Below are 17,482 nucleotides of genomic sequence, written 5' to 3'. Positions count from 1 at the left end.
AGCCTCAGTGCAGGAGAAGTCTTTAGGGCTTCTGCAACTCTTCTCCATCCTGATGTCTATCAGTCAGAAAGGTCTGTTAGATGCTTCAGTTTCTGCTTCTGTATTTTCACATTGTGTTGCATCAGTTCAGGACACCGTCACCTCCCACCCGGAACACTAGCACAGCTTAATTAAGCTCACCTACCTGACTCCATCTTCCCTTCTCCATTTCTCTTCTCCTCCCTCTACCTGACGTTGTTTTAAAATACGTTCTTTCTAAGGGCCAGGTGTAGTGGCTCAGGCCTATAATCCCAGCAATTTAGAAAGCCAAGGTGGGAGAATCACTTGAGCTCCAGAGTTTGAGATCAGCCTGGGCAACATAGTGAGATCCTGTCTCTGCAAAATTAAAAATGAAAAAATTAGGCCGGGCACGGTGGTTGATGCCTGTAATTCCAGCACTTTGGAAGGCTGAGATGGGCAGATCACGAGGTCTGGAGTTCAAGACCAGGCTGGCCAAAATAGTGAAACCCTGTCTCTACTGAAAACACAAAAAAATTACCTGGGCATGGTGGTGGGCACCTGTAATCCCAGCTATTTGGGAGGCTGAGGCAGAAGAATTGCTTGAACCTGGGAAGCAGAGGTTGCAGTGAGCCAATATCATGCCATTGCACTCCAGCCTGGGCAACAGTGCAAGACTCCCATCTTAAAAAAAAAAAAAAAAAAAAAAAAAAAAAAATTAGTTGGGCATGGTGGTGCACACCTGATGTCCCAGCTACTTGAGAGGCAAGGTGGGAGGATCCCTTGAGCCCAGGAGGTCAAGGCTGCAGTGAACCATGATTATGCCTCTGTACTCCAGAGTGAGACCCCATCTCAGAAAATAAAATATAAATTTTGAAAATATCCTTTCTAAAGAACTTATTTGATCATATCACCTGCCCATTTAAAATTCTTCAAGATTGAAACTAGGCTTCTTCCTTACACCATATACAAAAATTAACTAAAGATGGATTAAAGACTTAAATATAAAACCTAAAACTATAAAAACTGTTGAAGAAAATCTAGGAAATACCATTCTGGACATAGGCCCCAGCAAAGATTTCATGACGAAGACACAAAAGCTATTACAACAAAAACAAAAATTGACAAATGAGACCTAATTAAACTAAAGAGCTTTTACACAGCAAAATAAACTATCAACAGAGTAAACAGAATGACAGAAAATATTTGCAAACTCTGCACATGACAAAGTTCTAATATCCAGAATCTAGAAGAAACAAGCAAAAAATGAACAACCCCATTAAAAAGTAGGCCAAGTACATGAACAGACACTTTTCAAGAGAAGATATACATGCAACCAAAAAAATCTGAAAAAAGGCTCAATGCCACTAATCATTATAAAAATGTAAATCAAAACCACAATGAGATACCATCTTATACCAGTTTGAATGGCTATTATTTTTAAAAATTTAATAAATTTTGAGTGGCTATTATTCAAAAAATAACATGCTGGTGAGGTTGCAGAGAAAAGGGAATGCTTGTACCCTGTTGGTGGCAGTGTAAATTAGTTCAGCTACTATGGAAAGCAGTTTGGTGATTTCTCAAAGAACTTAAAACAGAGCTACCATTTGACCCAGCAAGTCCCATTATTGCATATATACCCAATGGAAAATAAATTGTTCTACCATAAAGATACGTGCACACATAGGCTTATCACAGCACTATTCCAAATATTAATAGCGAAGACATAGAATCAACCTAAATACCCATCAGTGGTAGACTGGATAAAAGAAAATGTGGTACATACACACCATGGAATACTTTGCGGCCATAAAAAAAGAGATCGTGCCCTTTGCAGCAACGTTGGATGGAGCTGGAGGACATGGATGGCGCTGGAGCAAATTAATGTGGGAACAGAAAACTAACACCACGTATTCTCACTTATAAGTAGGAGCTAAACATTGAGTACAAATGGACACAAAGAAGGGAACAATAGACACTGAGCCTACTTGAGGGTGGAGGATGGGAGAGAGGAGGGCGAGGATCAAAAATCTGCCTATCAGGTACCATACTTATTACCTGGGTGACAAAATAATCTGTACAACAAACCCCCAAGACACGTATTTTATCTATAACAAACCTGCATATGTACCCTGAAACTAAAATAAAAGTTAAAAAATCATTTAAAAAATTAACTCTTTGGCCGGGCGCAGTGGCTCAAGCCTGTAATCCCAGCACTTTGGGAGGCCGAGACGGGCGGATCACGAGGTCCGGAGATCGAGACCAGCCTGGCTATCACGGTGAAACCCCGTCTCTACTAAAAAAAAATACAAAAACTAGCCGGGCGAGGTGGCGGGCGCCTATAGTCCCAGCTACTCGGGAGGCTGAGGCAGGAGAATGGCGTAAACCCAGGAGGCGGAGCTTGCGGTGAGCTGAGATCCGGCCACTGCACTCCAGTCCAGGCAGAGCGAGACTCCGCCTCAAAAAAAAAAAAAAAAAAAAAAAAATTAACTCTTTGAGAGTAGGAAAGGAACTTGTCTGGTCTCTTGCATCCACACAGTATGGTATATTACAGTGAATACAATTAATGGATTCTCTGCATTTTACTGCCATTGCATTTTCCCAGACCCCCATTAGCTCTCCTTTGTTCAGCTGGAATTATTTCTCCTCCTCCAGCCTCTTCATATGGTCCACAAAGTTATTTTCCTAAAGCAAACATGATTATGTGCCCACCAACCAGCTCCTAGAACAGTAACAAGCAAAAGAGTTTTCAGTAAGTTAAATGCTTCTCTTTCATTGACAATATCAAAGGTTACTGTACCAAGAAACAAATAGTCTTTTATAGCCATACACTTTAAAATTCTGTGGATTATTTCATATTGCCAAGAGAAAGTGATACAATAAATGGCCATTAAAAATATAAACAAAATAAAAATTTTCAAGACCCTCCCTGTCCCCAGTGCCTTCAGGATAAAGCCTAAACACCTTAACATGGCCCTAAGACTCTTAGGTACTAGCTCTTATTTACTACTAGTCGTTGATGATGCATCTTGAATTCTATGCCCTAGTTATTTGCATCACCTGCAGTTTCTGATGCGTCACATTGTCTCTTACCTCTGAGCTTTTTGTTCTTGTTCCCTCTGCTTAGAAAACTCATCCTCCTTCTCCGCACCTGGCTGTTACTTATTCTTCTTATTTCAACTGTACTCTCAGTTATTGTAGAAGATCTTTCCTGAGACTTCAAGTTGCAATAAGTACCTTCCTATGGCGACCTATAGGGTCCAAGAGAGTACACTCCTACTGTTCTAATGGTTTTTTCATTGACTTTCTTGGCTTTTCTTAAGTATACATTTTGTGCAAAGATGAAATTTCTGTATTATCCCATTCTCTTACTTGTTTATTGCCTTATATTAAGGAGATTTAGGTGATTTGTCTATGTCTTCGTCTCTGGTACCACTAAGTTAATTATTATACCTTTATGGTAACTATTGGCATCTGGTAGTGCAGGGCCCCAGACCTTATTTTTGTTTTTCACTTATGTCTTCAGTGTTCTTGGTCTTAGGCACCGCCATCTGAATTTAGAATCAGCTTGTCAATTTCCATAAAAGCAATTGTGTTGGGATTTTGATTGTAATTGCAGTGAATTTATAGTCTTCTCTCTATTTAGGTCCTCTTTAATATATTCCTTATGATTTTCTTCATAAAGGTCTTTCCTATCTTAAGTTATTTATTCCCAGTACTTCATATTTGTGATGGTATTATAAATGGTGTGTTATTAAAAATTTCATTTTCTGTTTATTGTTGATATATAGAATGCAATAGGTTTTAGTGTACTCATTTTGTTTTCAGCAACCCTGCTAAACTCTATGACCAATTCCATTAACTATATATTTAGATTCTTTATATTTACAAAATCTTATCTATGAATTATTTGCAGTCTCTATTCACTAGCATTTTTATTTTTGATTTTTGCATCTGTAATCATTCATGCTTAGGACAAAGCAGAAAGTATTGGTTGAATAGGTTCATTTATTTATGGATTATTATGTGCCAGGCTTTTGCTAGAAGCTTATGTTTATAAATGAGGGTAGTTTGTAATATTCTATTTTATTGCTACCTTTGTGAGATTTGGGAATCAGTCATCTTGACCCTTACCCTACATTTTAATGTGTTAAAGAACTTGCCAGTAAAGCCATCTGGCCAGTAATGTGTTTTTTGTGGTTATGTTTGTTTGATTCTTTCTCTGCTTCACTATATAGCATTAATTTTCTTTCCATTTTTATACTGGCAGGATATATTAGGTAAGTGAATTGCTTAGGGAAGAATAGTTTCCATTTTAGAAAGGAAAGGGAATAATAATAAGAAGAATTAGCTTCTTCTGACCTACTTAGAATGTGTCATTTTTCCAATTTAGACTTCAATTCTGGGCTTCAGCATGACATTCATTTAAAAAATGGTTCACTGTGAACGTTTTAATGTATCCAGTTGCTGAAATATTAGGCTAAAGAATTTGGGGAAAGGGATTTTTGCAATATGAAATGAAATATTCCAGTGTTGTGTACTTTCTGTAGAAGAAAAAAAGGTAAACTTCTGCTAGGATAAGCTTTCATCGTATTTCTGAGGTGATAATTATTTATTAAAGGAATATAAGGTAAACTATTTTTAATACTTTTTTTTTTTTTTTAATTTTAAACCATCACAAGTTGAAACACTAATACAATGAAGGCGGGTCCCCTATGATTCACCAGATGTTAATTTAACATTTTGCCAAATTTTCTTTAAGTCATGCTTGCTCCTGCTCACATTGTTGCTCTGTGTGTGTTATTTCTATGTATAAATGTGTATGTTTGTATTATGTATATAATATATGTGTATATATTTTTTCTGAATCATTTGAAACTGAATTCCGAGCTATCGTAACACTTCCCCCATAAGTACTTCGGCAGGTACTTGTTAGAAGGATATGCTCCATTCCTTGATACCATTATCATACTCCATTAGCAATAATTCCATAATAACATCTGATATATCATATAATAAAATATAAAATCATTAAAAATATGAAATCGTAATATCTTATAGCTTCATATTAAAATTTCCCCTTTTTAAAAAAATTATACTTTAAGTTCTAGGGTACCTGTGCACAAGTGCAGATTTGATACATAGGTATACATATGCCATGTTGGTTTGCTGCACCCATCAAGTCATAATTTACATTAGGTATTTCTCCTAATGCTATCCCTCTCCCAGCCCCCCACCCTCCGGTGTGTGATGTTTCTCACCCTGTGTCCAAGTGATCTCATTGTTCAGTTTCCACCTGTGAGTGAGAACATGCAGTGTTTGGTTTTCTGTTCTTGTGATAGTTTGCTGAGAATGATGGTTTCCAGCTTCATCCATGTCCCTGCAAAGGACGTGAGCTCATCCTTTTTTATGGCTGCATAGTATTCCATGGTGTATATGTGCCACATTTTCAATCGAGTCTATCATTGATGGACATTTGGGTTGATTCCAAGTCTTTTCTATTGTGAATAGTGCCACAGTAAACATATGTGTGCATGTGTCTTTATAGCAGCATGATTTATAATCCTTTGGGTATATACCTGGTAATGGGATGGCTGGGTCAAATGGTAATTTTAGTTCTAGATCCTTGAGGAATCATCACAGTCTTCCACAATGGTTGAACTAATTTACACTCCCACCAACAGTGTAAAAGTGTTCCTATTTCTCCACATCCTCTCTAGCATCTGTTGTTTCCTGACTTTTTAATGATTGCCATTCTAACTGGTGTGAGGTGGTATCTCTTTGTGTTTTTGATTTACATCATTTCTCTAATGACCAGTGATGATGAGCATTTTTTCATGTGTCTATTGGCTGCTTAGATGTCTTCTTTTGAAAAGTGTCTGTTCATATCCTTTGCCCACTTTTTGATGGGGTTGTTTTTTTTTTCTTGTAAATTTGATTGAGTTCTTTGTAGTTTCTGGATATTAGCCCTTTGTCAGATGGGTAGATTTCAAAAGTTTTCTCCCATTCTGTAGGTTGCCTGTTCACTCTGATGGTAGTTTCTTTTGCTGTGCAGAAGCTCTTTAGTGTAATTAGATCCTATTTGCCTATTTTGGCTTTTGTTGCCATTGCTTTTCATGTTTTAGTCATGAAGTCCTTGCCCATGCCTATGTCCTGAATGGTATTGCCTAGGTTTTCTTCTAGGGTTTTTATGGTTTTAGGTCTAACATTTAAATATTTAATCCATTTTGAATTTAAAATTTCCCTTTTTCTACCCCAAAAGTCTTCCTTAAAATACTTTATTTTATAATGATTGTAGATTTAAAAAGAACAGACCAAAAGAATAGTACAGGTTTCTCTTTCACGCCCCACTCAGAATGCCTGTTCTATTTAATATGTAGGTGCTGCCATCTTTTGTTGGACATACTCCTAGATATTTGATTGTTTGATACTATTGAAAATTTGTTTTCCAACTATTTGTTACTGGTATATAGAAATACAGTTCTTTTAAAAAATTGATCTTGTATACTGTGACTCTTCTAAATTCACTCATTAGTCTTAAGAGTGTTTTTTGCTAGATTCCATGGAGTTTTTATGTACATAATCATTTAATCTGTGAATAATGACAGTTTCACAGAAATCCCTATGGCTTTTATTTTCTATTTCTTGCCTCATTGCACAGTTTTATTAATAGATGTGGTGGAAAGGGACATTATTGCCTCATTCTTGATCTTACAGGAAAAGGGCTTAATGTTTCATCATTCAAAGATGATGCTAGCTGTAGGTTTTTCATAGCTGCCCTTCAACAAAGTGAAAATGTTCCTTTCTGTTCCTAGTTTACTGAGAGTTTTTTCGATAATGGGTGTAGAATTTTGTCAAGTATTTTTTCTGCATTCATTGACATGATCATATTTTTTTCTTTATTCTGTTAATGTTTTGAATTATACTGATTGATTTTTTTCAATGTTAAACCAACCTTGTATTCATGAGCTGAATCTAATTTGAGATCATGAAGTCTTATCCTTTTTACATATTACTGGCTTTGCTTTGCTAGTATTTTCGCATCTATATTGATGAGGGATATTGCTCTGTAATTCTCTTGTAAGGTATTTGTCAGGTGTGGTGCAGGGTTATGCTGACCTCATAAAATGAGTATGGAGGTTTTCTTTATCTCCTGTTTTCAGAACAAGTTTGTGCAGGATTGGTGTTATTTCTTCCTTAAATTTTTAATAGAATTTGTTGATGAAGCCATCTAGGTCCAAGGTGTCCTTTGGGATTTCATTTATTTACTGAACATAGGACTGTTCCATTTGTCTGTTTCTTCTGTGCCTGTTTTGGTAACTTGTGTATTTCAAATAAATTGTCCATTTCATCTAAGTTGTCAGACATATTGGTACGAAGTTCCTTATGTCCTTTTAATGCCAGCAGCATCTGTAGTATGGACCCTTCTTTCATTCATTATGCTGATACTTTGTGTTTTCTCTGTTTAAAAAAGTCAGTATTGCCAGGGCTTACCAATTTTATTAACCTTTCAAATGACCACATTTTGACTTTGTTGATATTTTTCTGCTTTTTCACTTTGCTTATAGTTGGTGTCCACTTTTATGATTTTCTTCCTTCAGCTTGCTTTGGGTTTAAGCTTCTTCTTCTGGCTTTCTAAGAACAAAGCCTAGATCAACAATTTTATTCCTTCCTTTGTAATAGAAGCACTTAAACTTACAATTTTCTCTTTAAGCACTGCTTTAGCAACATTCTGCAGATTTTGATATATATATATTTTTATCATTAATGTAAAAATATTTTGTAATTTTCTTCATCATTTCTCCTTTGGCCCATAGGTAATTTAGAAGTATGTTTAACTTCCACATATTTGGGAATTTTTAGTAGATATTTGTAGGTGCTGATTTACAATTTAATATCTGATCAGAGAATATGTCTGTGTTCAGTCTTTTGATATTTGTTCAGGTTTGTTTTATGGCCCAGCACATGGCCTATCTTGGTGAACATTTCACATGCCGTTGAAAGGAATGTGAGCTCTGCAGTTGTTGAAAATAGTATTCCATAAATGCCTTATGGGTCCAATTGGTTGATGGTCATTTGGATCAAATATATTTCATTACTTTGTTTTGTTGACTTGTGCTATCAGTCACTGAGAGAGGATGTTAAGATTGTGAGTGGTGATTTATTTCTTTTCTTATTTCTGTCAATTTATGCACTTTGTGTTGTAAAGCTCTGTTATTATATTCATATACATTAAGATGCATAATGTCTTCTTAATGAATTGATCCTTTCATTATTATGAAATGTCCCTCTTTATTTGTAATAGTGTTTTTCTTGAAGTCTGCTTTGTCTTCCTTTAAAGTAACCACATCAGTTTTCTTATGTGTTGTGATTGCATGATACATCTTTTTCTGTCCTTTTACTACTAACTTGTGCCTTTATTCTGTTTTAAAAATATATGTAATTTAAATATATAGTTGAGTCTTGGTTTTTATGCATTCTGACAATCTCTGCTTTTCAATGGGAATGTTTAGATAATTTATAATTATATAATTATAGACTAGCTGGTTTTAAGCCTAGTATCTTAGTATAGTCATGCATCACTTAATGACAGGGATATGTGTTGTGGGATTCAGGAGGACGAGAGAGATACTTCGGGTTAAAACAGGAGAATCTTTTATTGAGTGCACTTAGGCCCAGCTAACTCAACGTCCAAATGACTGGGCCTGGAACAAAGTTTTATACACACTTCACAAAAAGGGGTGGGCCAGCTTGAAGCAAGCTTACAGTGGTGTGAAAGCAGGGATACAGAGGCAGGACAAAGACAGTTAATCAAATTGTAACAGGTTCATAACTGAAGATTGCACATAACCATTGCTATGCGACCCAGATGTCCATTATCTAGGTTTGCCTAGGCATGGGCTTATCCTATAACCTTTACTATGGCCCCCAGGTGGCCGTAACTCAGGCCTGCTTAGAGACTTATGACCTTCACACTACTGCTTAGATAAAACAATACTTGAAGTCACTAGTTACAGAGAACAGGAATCTATAAACTCATTCCATTAAACAAAGGAAAATTTGTTTTTCTTATCCCTATGTTAAAGGAGTGTTGGGAGAGTCTTCAGAGCACATTAGATAATATTATCTAGACTTTTCCTGGGTCTGGGCTGTGCCTGTTGCTGCCTCTGGGACAAGTCAGCCTAACACAGGAAAACTTATTTCTCTTTCTTTTTAATTTTATTTTTATTTAATTTCCCACCTCATATGTTGTGAGAAATGTGTTGTTAGGCAATGGTCATTGTGAGAACATCATAGGGTGCACTTATACAAACCTGAACGGTTCAACTTACTGCACACTTAGACTATGCAGTATAGCCTATTGCTCCTAGGTTATAAACCTGCACAGCATTTTGCTGTACCACTTGAGTATCCCTAATTCAAACATTTAAAGTCCAAAATGCTCCAAAAGTCCGAAATGCACTCAAAACTTTTTGAGTGCCAACATGATGGTCAAAGGAAGTGCTCACTGGAGCAGTTCAGATTTCAGATTTTGTGATTAGGGAGGCACACCGATATGATACAAACATTCAGAAATCCAAAATCCAAAATCCAAAACACTTCTGCTCCCGAGTGTTTTGAGTAAGGAATACTCAACTTGTACTAAATGCTGTAGGCAATTATAATAGTAAGTATTTATGTATCTAAACATAGAAAAAGTAGAGTAAAAATATGGTATTATAATTTTATGAGACCACTAGTATATGTAGTGTCATTGACCAAAACATCATTATGTGGCACACGTTGTTTCTGTATTTTTTTCTTGGTGTCTTGTTTTTTCTCTTCTTTTCAGTAAATCTAGTATTTTTCAGTACTCCATTTTATCTACTCGATTGACTTTTTAGCTGTAGCACTTTGTGTTATTTTTAGTGGTCATTCTAGAGATTACAATATGTACCTTGTGCCAGAGTGTACCTTCAGATAATATTATTTCATGCTACTTTACACCAATACAAGAACCTTACTCCAATGTATTTCCATTTAGCCTCTCCTGCCTGTTATGATCTTATCTTGTAGCTAATTTATACATATTCCATAAAACCCACAATACAATATTCTTATTTGTGCTTTAAAAATCAGTAGTTTTTAAAAGAATTTAGATACATACATATGTGTTTGCATAGAAATTAAAAATATTTAAAAATATTTTTAATACTTAGATATTTAGATGTTTATAATTTCTAGTCTTCTTTCCTTTCTGCAAATCTGGTATTTCATCTGGTATCATTTTTCCTTAGTCTAAAACACTTTTTGTGGCATTCATTACAAGCTGATCCATTCGAGATGAATTCTCTCAGCTTTGCCTAAGAAGAAGATATTTATTTTACCTTCATTTTTGAAGGGTGTTTTTGGATATAGAATTCTAGGTTGGCAGGTTTCTTACCACTTTAAAGACTGTCATTCCATTGTTTCCGGTGAGGAGCCCCATGATTTGAATTGTTGTTCCCTGTGTAAGATGTGGTTTTCTTGTGCTCATCCTGCTTGAGGGTTTCAGAGTGTATGATGGGGAAATGCCTACTATTGCTGTCAACACAGGACACTTCAGTGATCAGCTGTCTGGCTTTTTCCTATACCAAGCAGTTCTCTGACACCAGCTGGGTATTCTACAATTCAATTCAGACATTGTCTGCCTGGAGTTAGCACAGACCCCGGGGGTTAAGAGCTCAGCGCAACAAGGCTGCCCCCACTCACCTCCAATGCCAATCACAAATCCAAGTTGTCACTTGTGTTCTGACCAACCAGCTGTAAATCAGAGATTCCCACAACACATTCTGTAGGTTGATCACTAGAATGGCTCACAGAACTCAGAAATACTTACTTATGTTTACTAGTTTATTATGATAATAAAGGACATGATAAAGGGTACAGATGAACAGCCGGATGATGCATAGGGTGGTATCTGGAAGGAAGGGTCATGAGTGCAGGAGCTTCTGTGCCTGTGGAGTGAGGGTACATCACCCTCCTGGCACACAGATGTCTTCAGCAACCCAGAAGTTCTCCCAGCCTCATAGTTTAGGGGCATTTATGGAAGCTTCATCACATAGGCATAGTCAAATATTAACTCAGTCTCCAGCCTCTCTCCCTTACCCTGAAAAGGGGGAGTGTGGCCAAAAGCTCTAAGCCTTTCATCAGGGCTTGGTCTTTGTGGTGGCCAGCACCCATCCAGGATTCCATACACAGTTGCCTCATTAGAGCAAAAGACGCTTCTATAACTCAGGAAATTCCAAGGGCTTAGGAGGTCTATGTCAGGAATCAGGACCAAAGACCAAATATTAGAACAAAAGATGGACCTAACACCTCTGTCACTCGGGAAATTACAGAAGTTTCAGGAGCTCTGTGCCATGAATTGGGAGCAGAGACCAAATGATATCTTTTTTTATTATGTCACATAGAGTTTCAGAGTAACGTGCATCTATGAACTGATGTCTTTCATCAGTTCTCAGCCATTCTCTTCTCCATTTCCTCTGTCCTATTTTCTGTCTTTTATTCTATAATCAGTTATATTTAAGTTAGTATGTTTGATATATTCCTTCAGGTCTCAGATTCATGCTCCTATATATTTTTTTCATTCTTTTTTCTCCTTTGCTTTTGTTTTAGTTAGGACACTTTTTATTGACCTGTTTTCAGCCTTACTGGACCTTCCCTCCACTACATCCAGTCTGTTGTTAAGATTGTTTAATTAATTCTTTGTGATATCATTATATTTATTCTTGTATTTCCATTTGCTTCTTTTTCATAGTTTCTATTTCTCTGCTGAAACTCTCTGTCTTTTCACATGTGTTGTCCGTCTTTTGTTCTTATTGACCCTTTTCTCTTTTTTTTGAGACGGGGTCTCACTCTATCACCCAGGCTGGAGTGCAGTGGCATAATCATGGCTGAGTGCACCCTCATCCTTCTGGGCTCAAGGGATCCTCAGCCTCCTGAGTAACTGAGACCACAGGCACATGCCACCATGCCTGGCTAATTTTTTATTTTTTGTAGAGATGGTATCTCAGTATGTTACCCAGCTGGTCTCAAACTCTTAGGCTTAAGTGATCCTCTTGCTTTGGCCTCTCAAAGTGCTGGGATCACAGGTGTGAGCCAACATGCCTGGACTGTTCTTGACTCTTTATCATATTTACTATAGTTATCTTAAAGTCTTCCTCTGATTGATCCAATGTCTGGCACACTTCTATAGAGTCTTTTCTCTCATGCGCATGAGTCATATTTTCTTGCTTCTTTGTTATGTATTATAATTTTATTATATTGTAATTTTTTTATTGAATTCTGTTAAAAAGGAAATGTTGAGACTGAACCAAATAATATTTACTTCCAGAAGTGGTCATGCCACCTCTTATTCTGTCAGGCTACTTGTGCAGGGAGGCTCTGTCAATCAAATCTGTCACTGAGCTGCATTAAGACTTTGTTGCACCTGTGGTTAAATTTAAGACAACACTGCCTACCACTCCACTGAGGGAGTGATAAAGACCTTCTCTTCCACAGGACTTGGGATCTCAGCACTTGAAGGATTCTAGAGATATATTTGTGCTTTACAGCTGAGCCATCAGGTTTCTGGACTGTGGGAGATTTCCCTTGTTTTGCACCAAAGTCGACAGCATTTTTGGATCTGTGGGGAGCTTTCTTCGCTCTCCAGTCTCAACTCTGGCTTTCCTTTTCCCTGAAGATCTCTCTTCATTCTGCAGCCCTTAGTCACTTCTATCATAGGTTGCTCCTCCTCCTGCCACTCACCTGGTGGTCTCTTCTTTCCTTTTTGCAATCATGTTCGTTTAGGTTTCTTTGCATCCTCAACATCCCAGTGGGTTTTCAAAAGCTATGAAGATTTTTCAGTATATCCAGCTCATTTTGGTTGTTAGGGTGAAAGCTTCAACAGTCTCTTATAGTTTCCCCATCCTAACTTGAAGTGAAGGTCTTCCCCTGTATCTTTTTGTCCTGTCACTTATAAAGAGATTTCTTTTTAACCCAGTTATTTCAGTAATTGCCTTAAAATGTTGATGATTTGATTGTTTTCTCTTTATTTTTTCTTAAATCAGTAAAGTAGAATGAGAAGGGACTTTCTTGATTAAATATTTTAGGAGTGGGTAGTGGAGAAATCATTTTTCATTGCTTTTCTGCAGTAAATCCACAAAGGGATATACTCAAGAATATACAAAGGAATATACAATTACTCGAATGTATTATAATTCAAGTAATTACAATTATGTAGTCACAACCTTATAAATTATAGTGTGAAATAAATGCCACTTGTGTCAAAATGGTTTATAGGACAATAAAAATGATGACAGAAAAATAGGAAATAATTTAAATGTAAGAATAGTTTTAAGACCTGTTTATTTTGCGGGGAATGAGTTTAGTTAAGGGTTATTTGGTATTTATTTGTCTGTCATGGCTTCTGTGGTACATACTCTCACCTATCTTTTTGAAAAACAAGTTTTTGTCATGCCATTTCTAAAGTGTCAGTTTTATCTAAGCAATCAATTTATATTACCATTTTTCTTGTATTAAATGTAGTGTTTAGACAAATGTCATACAAAGTCACACTGTAGCTCCCTTAGATACACCTAGAAAGTAGATCAATTTCTGATTTTTCTTGCTTTTGCTGAAAAACATATTTTCAGGTTCCAAAACATTTCTGAAAAGCTGCACATGGAATGCAAAGCAGAAATGGTGACGCCTCTGGTGACTAATCCTGGACACGTGTGCATCACGGACACAAACCTCTATTTTCAGCCTCTCAACGGCTACCCGGTGCGTGTACTGCAGGGTCAGGTGGGGAGCTGCCTATATTTAAGCTGTTTCCAGACCATGGCCTCACAATGCCTGTGACCTCACTTTTTGATGAGGATCAAAAGTCATGTCCCCGCCCACCCCCTTCACAGGTAGCATCTGTGTATTTTACAAACACTGTGTGTAATCGTGGTGTGGAGTCTCCGAAGTTTGAGTTCCTTTATTCTGTTTTCAGTCATGTCAGGGGCACTTGCTCTCAGGGTGGTGAAAAGAAACCCTGCTCCTCCCGATTTTAGTAAAGGGTCGCTAGAGATTTAGATCTTTCTTCAAGGAGGCATTTCTGAGAGACCAGTGAAATGTGCTATGATTAATAAGAAATGGGTTTTGAAATATATTTGCTTATATGAACACAGATGTTGGTATTTCTTGCTTCTACTTAATGATAAACAACCTCAGTAGATCTGAATTTTTCCTGAAGGAGCACTATGAGCAGGTCCTCCTAGCTAGTGCAGAGGTGTGTGTGGAGATCCTGCCGTCTGACAGTTGTGGGCTCCTGCTAGGGTGTTGGAAACAATCTTCTCTTTCACAATGACACCAGACTTACAAGGCCAGAAAGTAAAGATGAACTTAGATTTCCATGCTGAAACTTGTAAAGATTTGTTGCTTATCTAGATCTGGCCACTTTTTAGCATGATCCATTAAAAGAACAGAAATCCTAACACACCCTGGTAGTGCTGTGGGGCCATTTGGCAGGGCCCAAGAATCAGGAGTGTTTTCTGCCAGTGAAAGTTCCACCTTGGAGGTTGTCCGGGCTGGTCATTACAGGGCACTAAAACATCTCAAACTCTCCTGAGTGAAAGATTATGCTATAGCGATTCTGTCCACTAGGTGGTGGGGCTCACTTTCCTAGTTCTCCAGTAGACACTGCGTGCTGCTGGCACAGCATTCTCAGGGAGTGCAATAAATTGGCTTGGCTGCTACTATTGCTTGGGTCAGAAATTTTGAGAAAAAAAATGTCTGTGTGCCGTAGCTTCACAATCCATGATATGGGCCTTTACCCCTTCCCGATACTGGCCAGGATCCTTGACCAGTCGTTTACAAGACTTGACTCTGGGCCTCCAGGGCAGTTTCCCACAATTTTCTTCTTCATTAACAAAGAAAAAATTTAGAGGCCTTGCTTTATACTTTGGTTTGTGAGCCGTAATACACTGTAATTTTTAGTGAGATAAAAGACAGGATTCTTTAAAAAAGATGTGTGTCAGTGCTAAGCAAACTGTTTGTCAAAAAAAGATAGCAAGATTCCTGAGAGGTTCTTTATGCCAGTTCTTTATATTTCTTATCATCCCACAATCTAACCTGAAAGATATCACCCCACCCAAACTAACCTGAAAGATCCCTGAAAGATAGATGATTGCATTATCATTTGGCGGGTGCCACATGGCAGGGAGGAAGACTTGCCCAAGGTCATAAAGCTAGTGAAAGATGACAGAGCAGAATGGGAAATCAGATATCACCTTGTTCCAAGATTTCCTTTTCCAGTGGTTCGTTAGGAAGGCGAGATTTGTTGATTTCTTCCCCCTTTCTGATACTACGGAACAACTTCTAATTGTGTCAGAACAATAATGTTTGAGATTGTCTTTCTACTTTTAAAGAAACCTGTGGTCCAAATAACACTCCAAGATGTCCGGCGCATCTACAAAAGGAGGCACGGCCTCATGCCTCTGGTGAGTCCTTGGGAGGCTGTGCTGGGGGATGATTGCCACATCTTCAGTTTAGCAAGCAGTTTATTGACAGTAAACACCTATGGGATGTCTGAAAGTACAAGTACATTGCCTTGTAAGAAATTAGACTCTGATTTTGCTGTTCTTTCTTCTGGAGAAGCTAGAAATTTATAAAGGAATAAGTCCTTCATGGAGAGAAGAGGTTCTATTATGAAATATTTTTGGCTCCAAGAGCAAGAGGGCTAGAGTGCCCTTGAGTTTCTCACTCCAGCATTCTCAGTTTCTGGGCTCAGGCTAGAATGGTCTGTGTAAAACCAGTCCTGTGCTGTACTTGCCTCCAGCATTCATAGCAGCTAGGTCTCAAAGCAAAATTTGGAAGATATTACAAAATTACTTCTTTAGTGGAACTAGTATATTCAGTTAACTTACATTAATTCAGCCTTTGGGTTTGCTGAGAGAGAGAAATGGACAAAATAACCATTTAAATCATATAGGCAGTTCTTTCCACCATTCCCTGAATAAGTGTATTTCTATACTTAGGTATTTCTGACACATGTCTTACTTTAGTAACCAATCCCTACAGAAGGTATGATTCCAAGGTATTTTAATTTGACACCAATAGAAATTCATTTTTTCTCCTTTGAAGATTAACCAGTAACTTGGTGACATTACAAAAGCATTGTGAAATTTTAACTCTTATTTTTGTGCTTTTAATTTGTGAAATTCTACTGTTTTGCTGCCTGTTTTACTTAAAAGGCCATTCCTCCATTTCCAGCACTAATAGTGGATCAGGGAAACAGATACTATTAAAAATCTCCTCCTTTGGGTATAGAGCTGCAGTCAGAAAAAGAGAAGAAATTAACATTGATTAAGTGCTTTCTATGTACTAGGCAATTTATGTATAATGTTTCATTTATTTGCCATTGTAAGTCTTATGAAGTAGATAGTATGGTATTTTACAGATAAAGAAATTGTGACTCCAGGGGTTAACTTCCTAAGCTCCCAGCTAGTATATGATGAAAGCCTGTATTTGAACCAAGGGCAGCTCTGGGCTTTCATCCTGGCTTTGTCTGTTCCTTTGCTAGCTCAGCCTTACCAATACTATTGTCACAAAGCTCATAGGTTTTTATAAGATAATAATAATGTATTAATTGAATGGGTTATTCAATTATCAATTTGTTAGGTATGCATAATTTTAATTTCTTAGCTGGGCATGGTGCACCTGTAGCCTAGCTACTCAAGAGGCTGAGGTGGGAGGATCAGTTGAGCCAGGGAGTTTGAGGCTGCAATGAGCCATGATCACACCATTGCACTCCAGCCTGGGCAACAGAGCAGGACCTGGTCTCAAAAAATATATATGTTATTTAACTTATGAAAGAAAGCTAAACATTTATGTTTGAAGAAGAGATGTGAAGACATGGATCAGCGATTTTTTAATTTCAAAATAATAAGTTCACAAAAGCTATTCTTAATGAAAATATTCAACACCCAAGGTGATGTACAAAGTTTAGCTGAGATACTATCTTGTTCTCAGAACATTTATAAACACAAGATATATATATATATATACACACACAACCATATATGTGTATATATGTCACTGAGTTAAATTTATAGATTGAAAATAGGAATGTAAGATATAAAAATAAACACAAATGTTTAACTGAAAGTTTTTGTAATTATATGCTTATATTGGGATTGCAAGAGGAATACAATGCTATTTATTTTATTCTTTTCTTTTTGAATTTATAGGGCTTGGAAGTATTTTGCACAGAAGACGATCTGTGTTCCGACATCTACCTAAAGTTCTATGAACCTCAAGATAGAGATGATCTCTATTTTTACATTGCCACATACCTAGGTTTGGCACTCACCCTTCATTGTTTCTCTCTTTTTTTTTTTTTGAGACTGAGTCTCGCTCTGTCACCCAGGCTGGGGTGCAGTGGCACGATCTTGGCTCACTGCAACCTCTGTCTCCTGGGTTCAAGTGATCTTGTGCC

General features: G+C 37.3%; 1 protein-coding gene across 1 annotated transcript in view; it reads left to right on the top strand.

Moving 5' to 3' along the window:
- The window catches only part of NSMAF (neutral sphingomyelinase activation associated factor), a 75,816-nt gene that overhangs the window by 35,743 nt on the left and 22,591 nt on the right, over positions 1-17,482 (top strand). The window contains 3 exon segments of the mRNA XM_023222366.2: positions 13,653-13,782; positions 15,414-15,485; positions 17,235-17,343. Of these exon segments, the coding sequence (XP_023078134.2) occupies positions 13,653-13,782; positions 15,414-15,485; positions 17,235-17,343 (311 nt within the window).

This window comes from Piliocolobus tephrosceles, chromosome 7 (genome assembly GCF_002776525.5).
Source record: "Piliocolobus tephrosceles isolate RC106 chromosome 7, ASM277652v3, whole genome shotgun sequence".
Lineage (NCBI taxonomy): Eukaryota > Metazoa > Chordata > Mammalia > Primates > Cercopithecidae > Piliocolobus > Piliocolobus tephrosceles.
The sequence above is the reverse complement of the archived record's forward strand: the minus strand, read 5'-3'. Positions and strand labels throughout refer to the sequence as shown.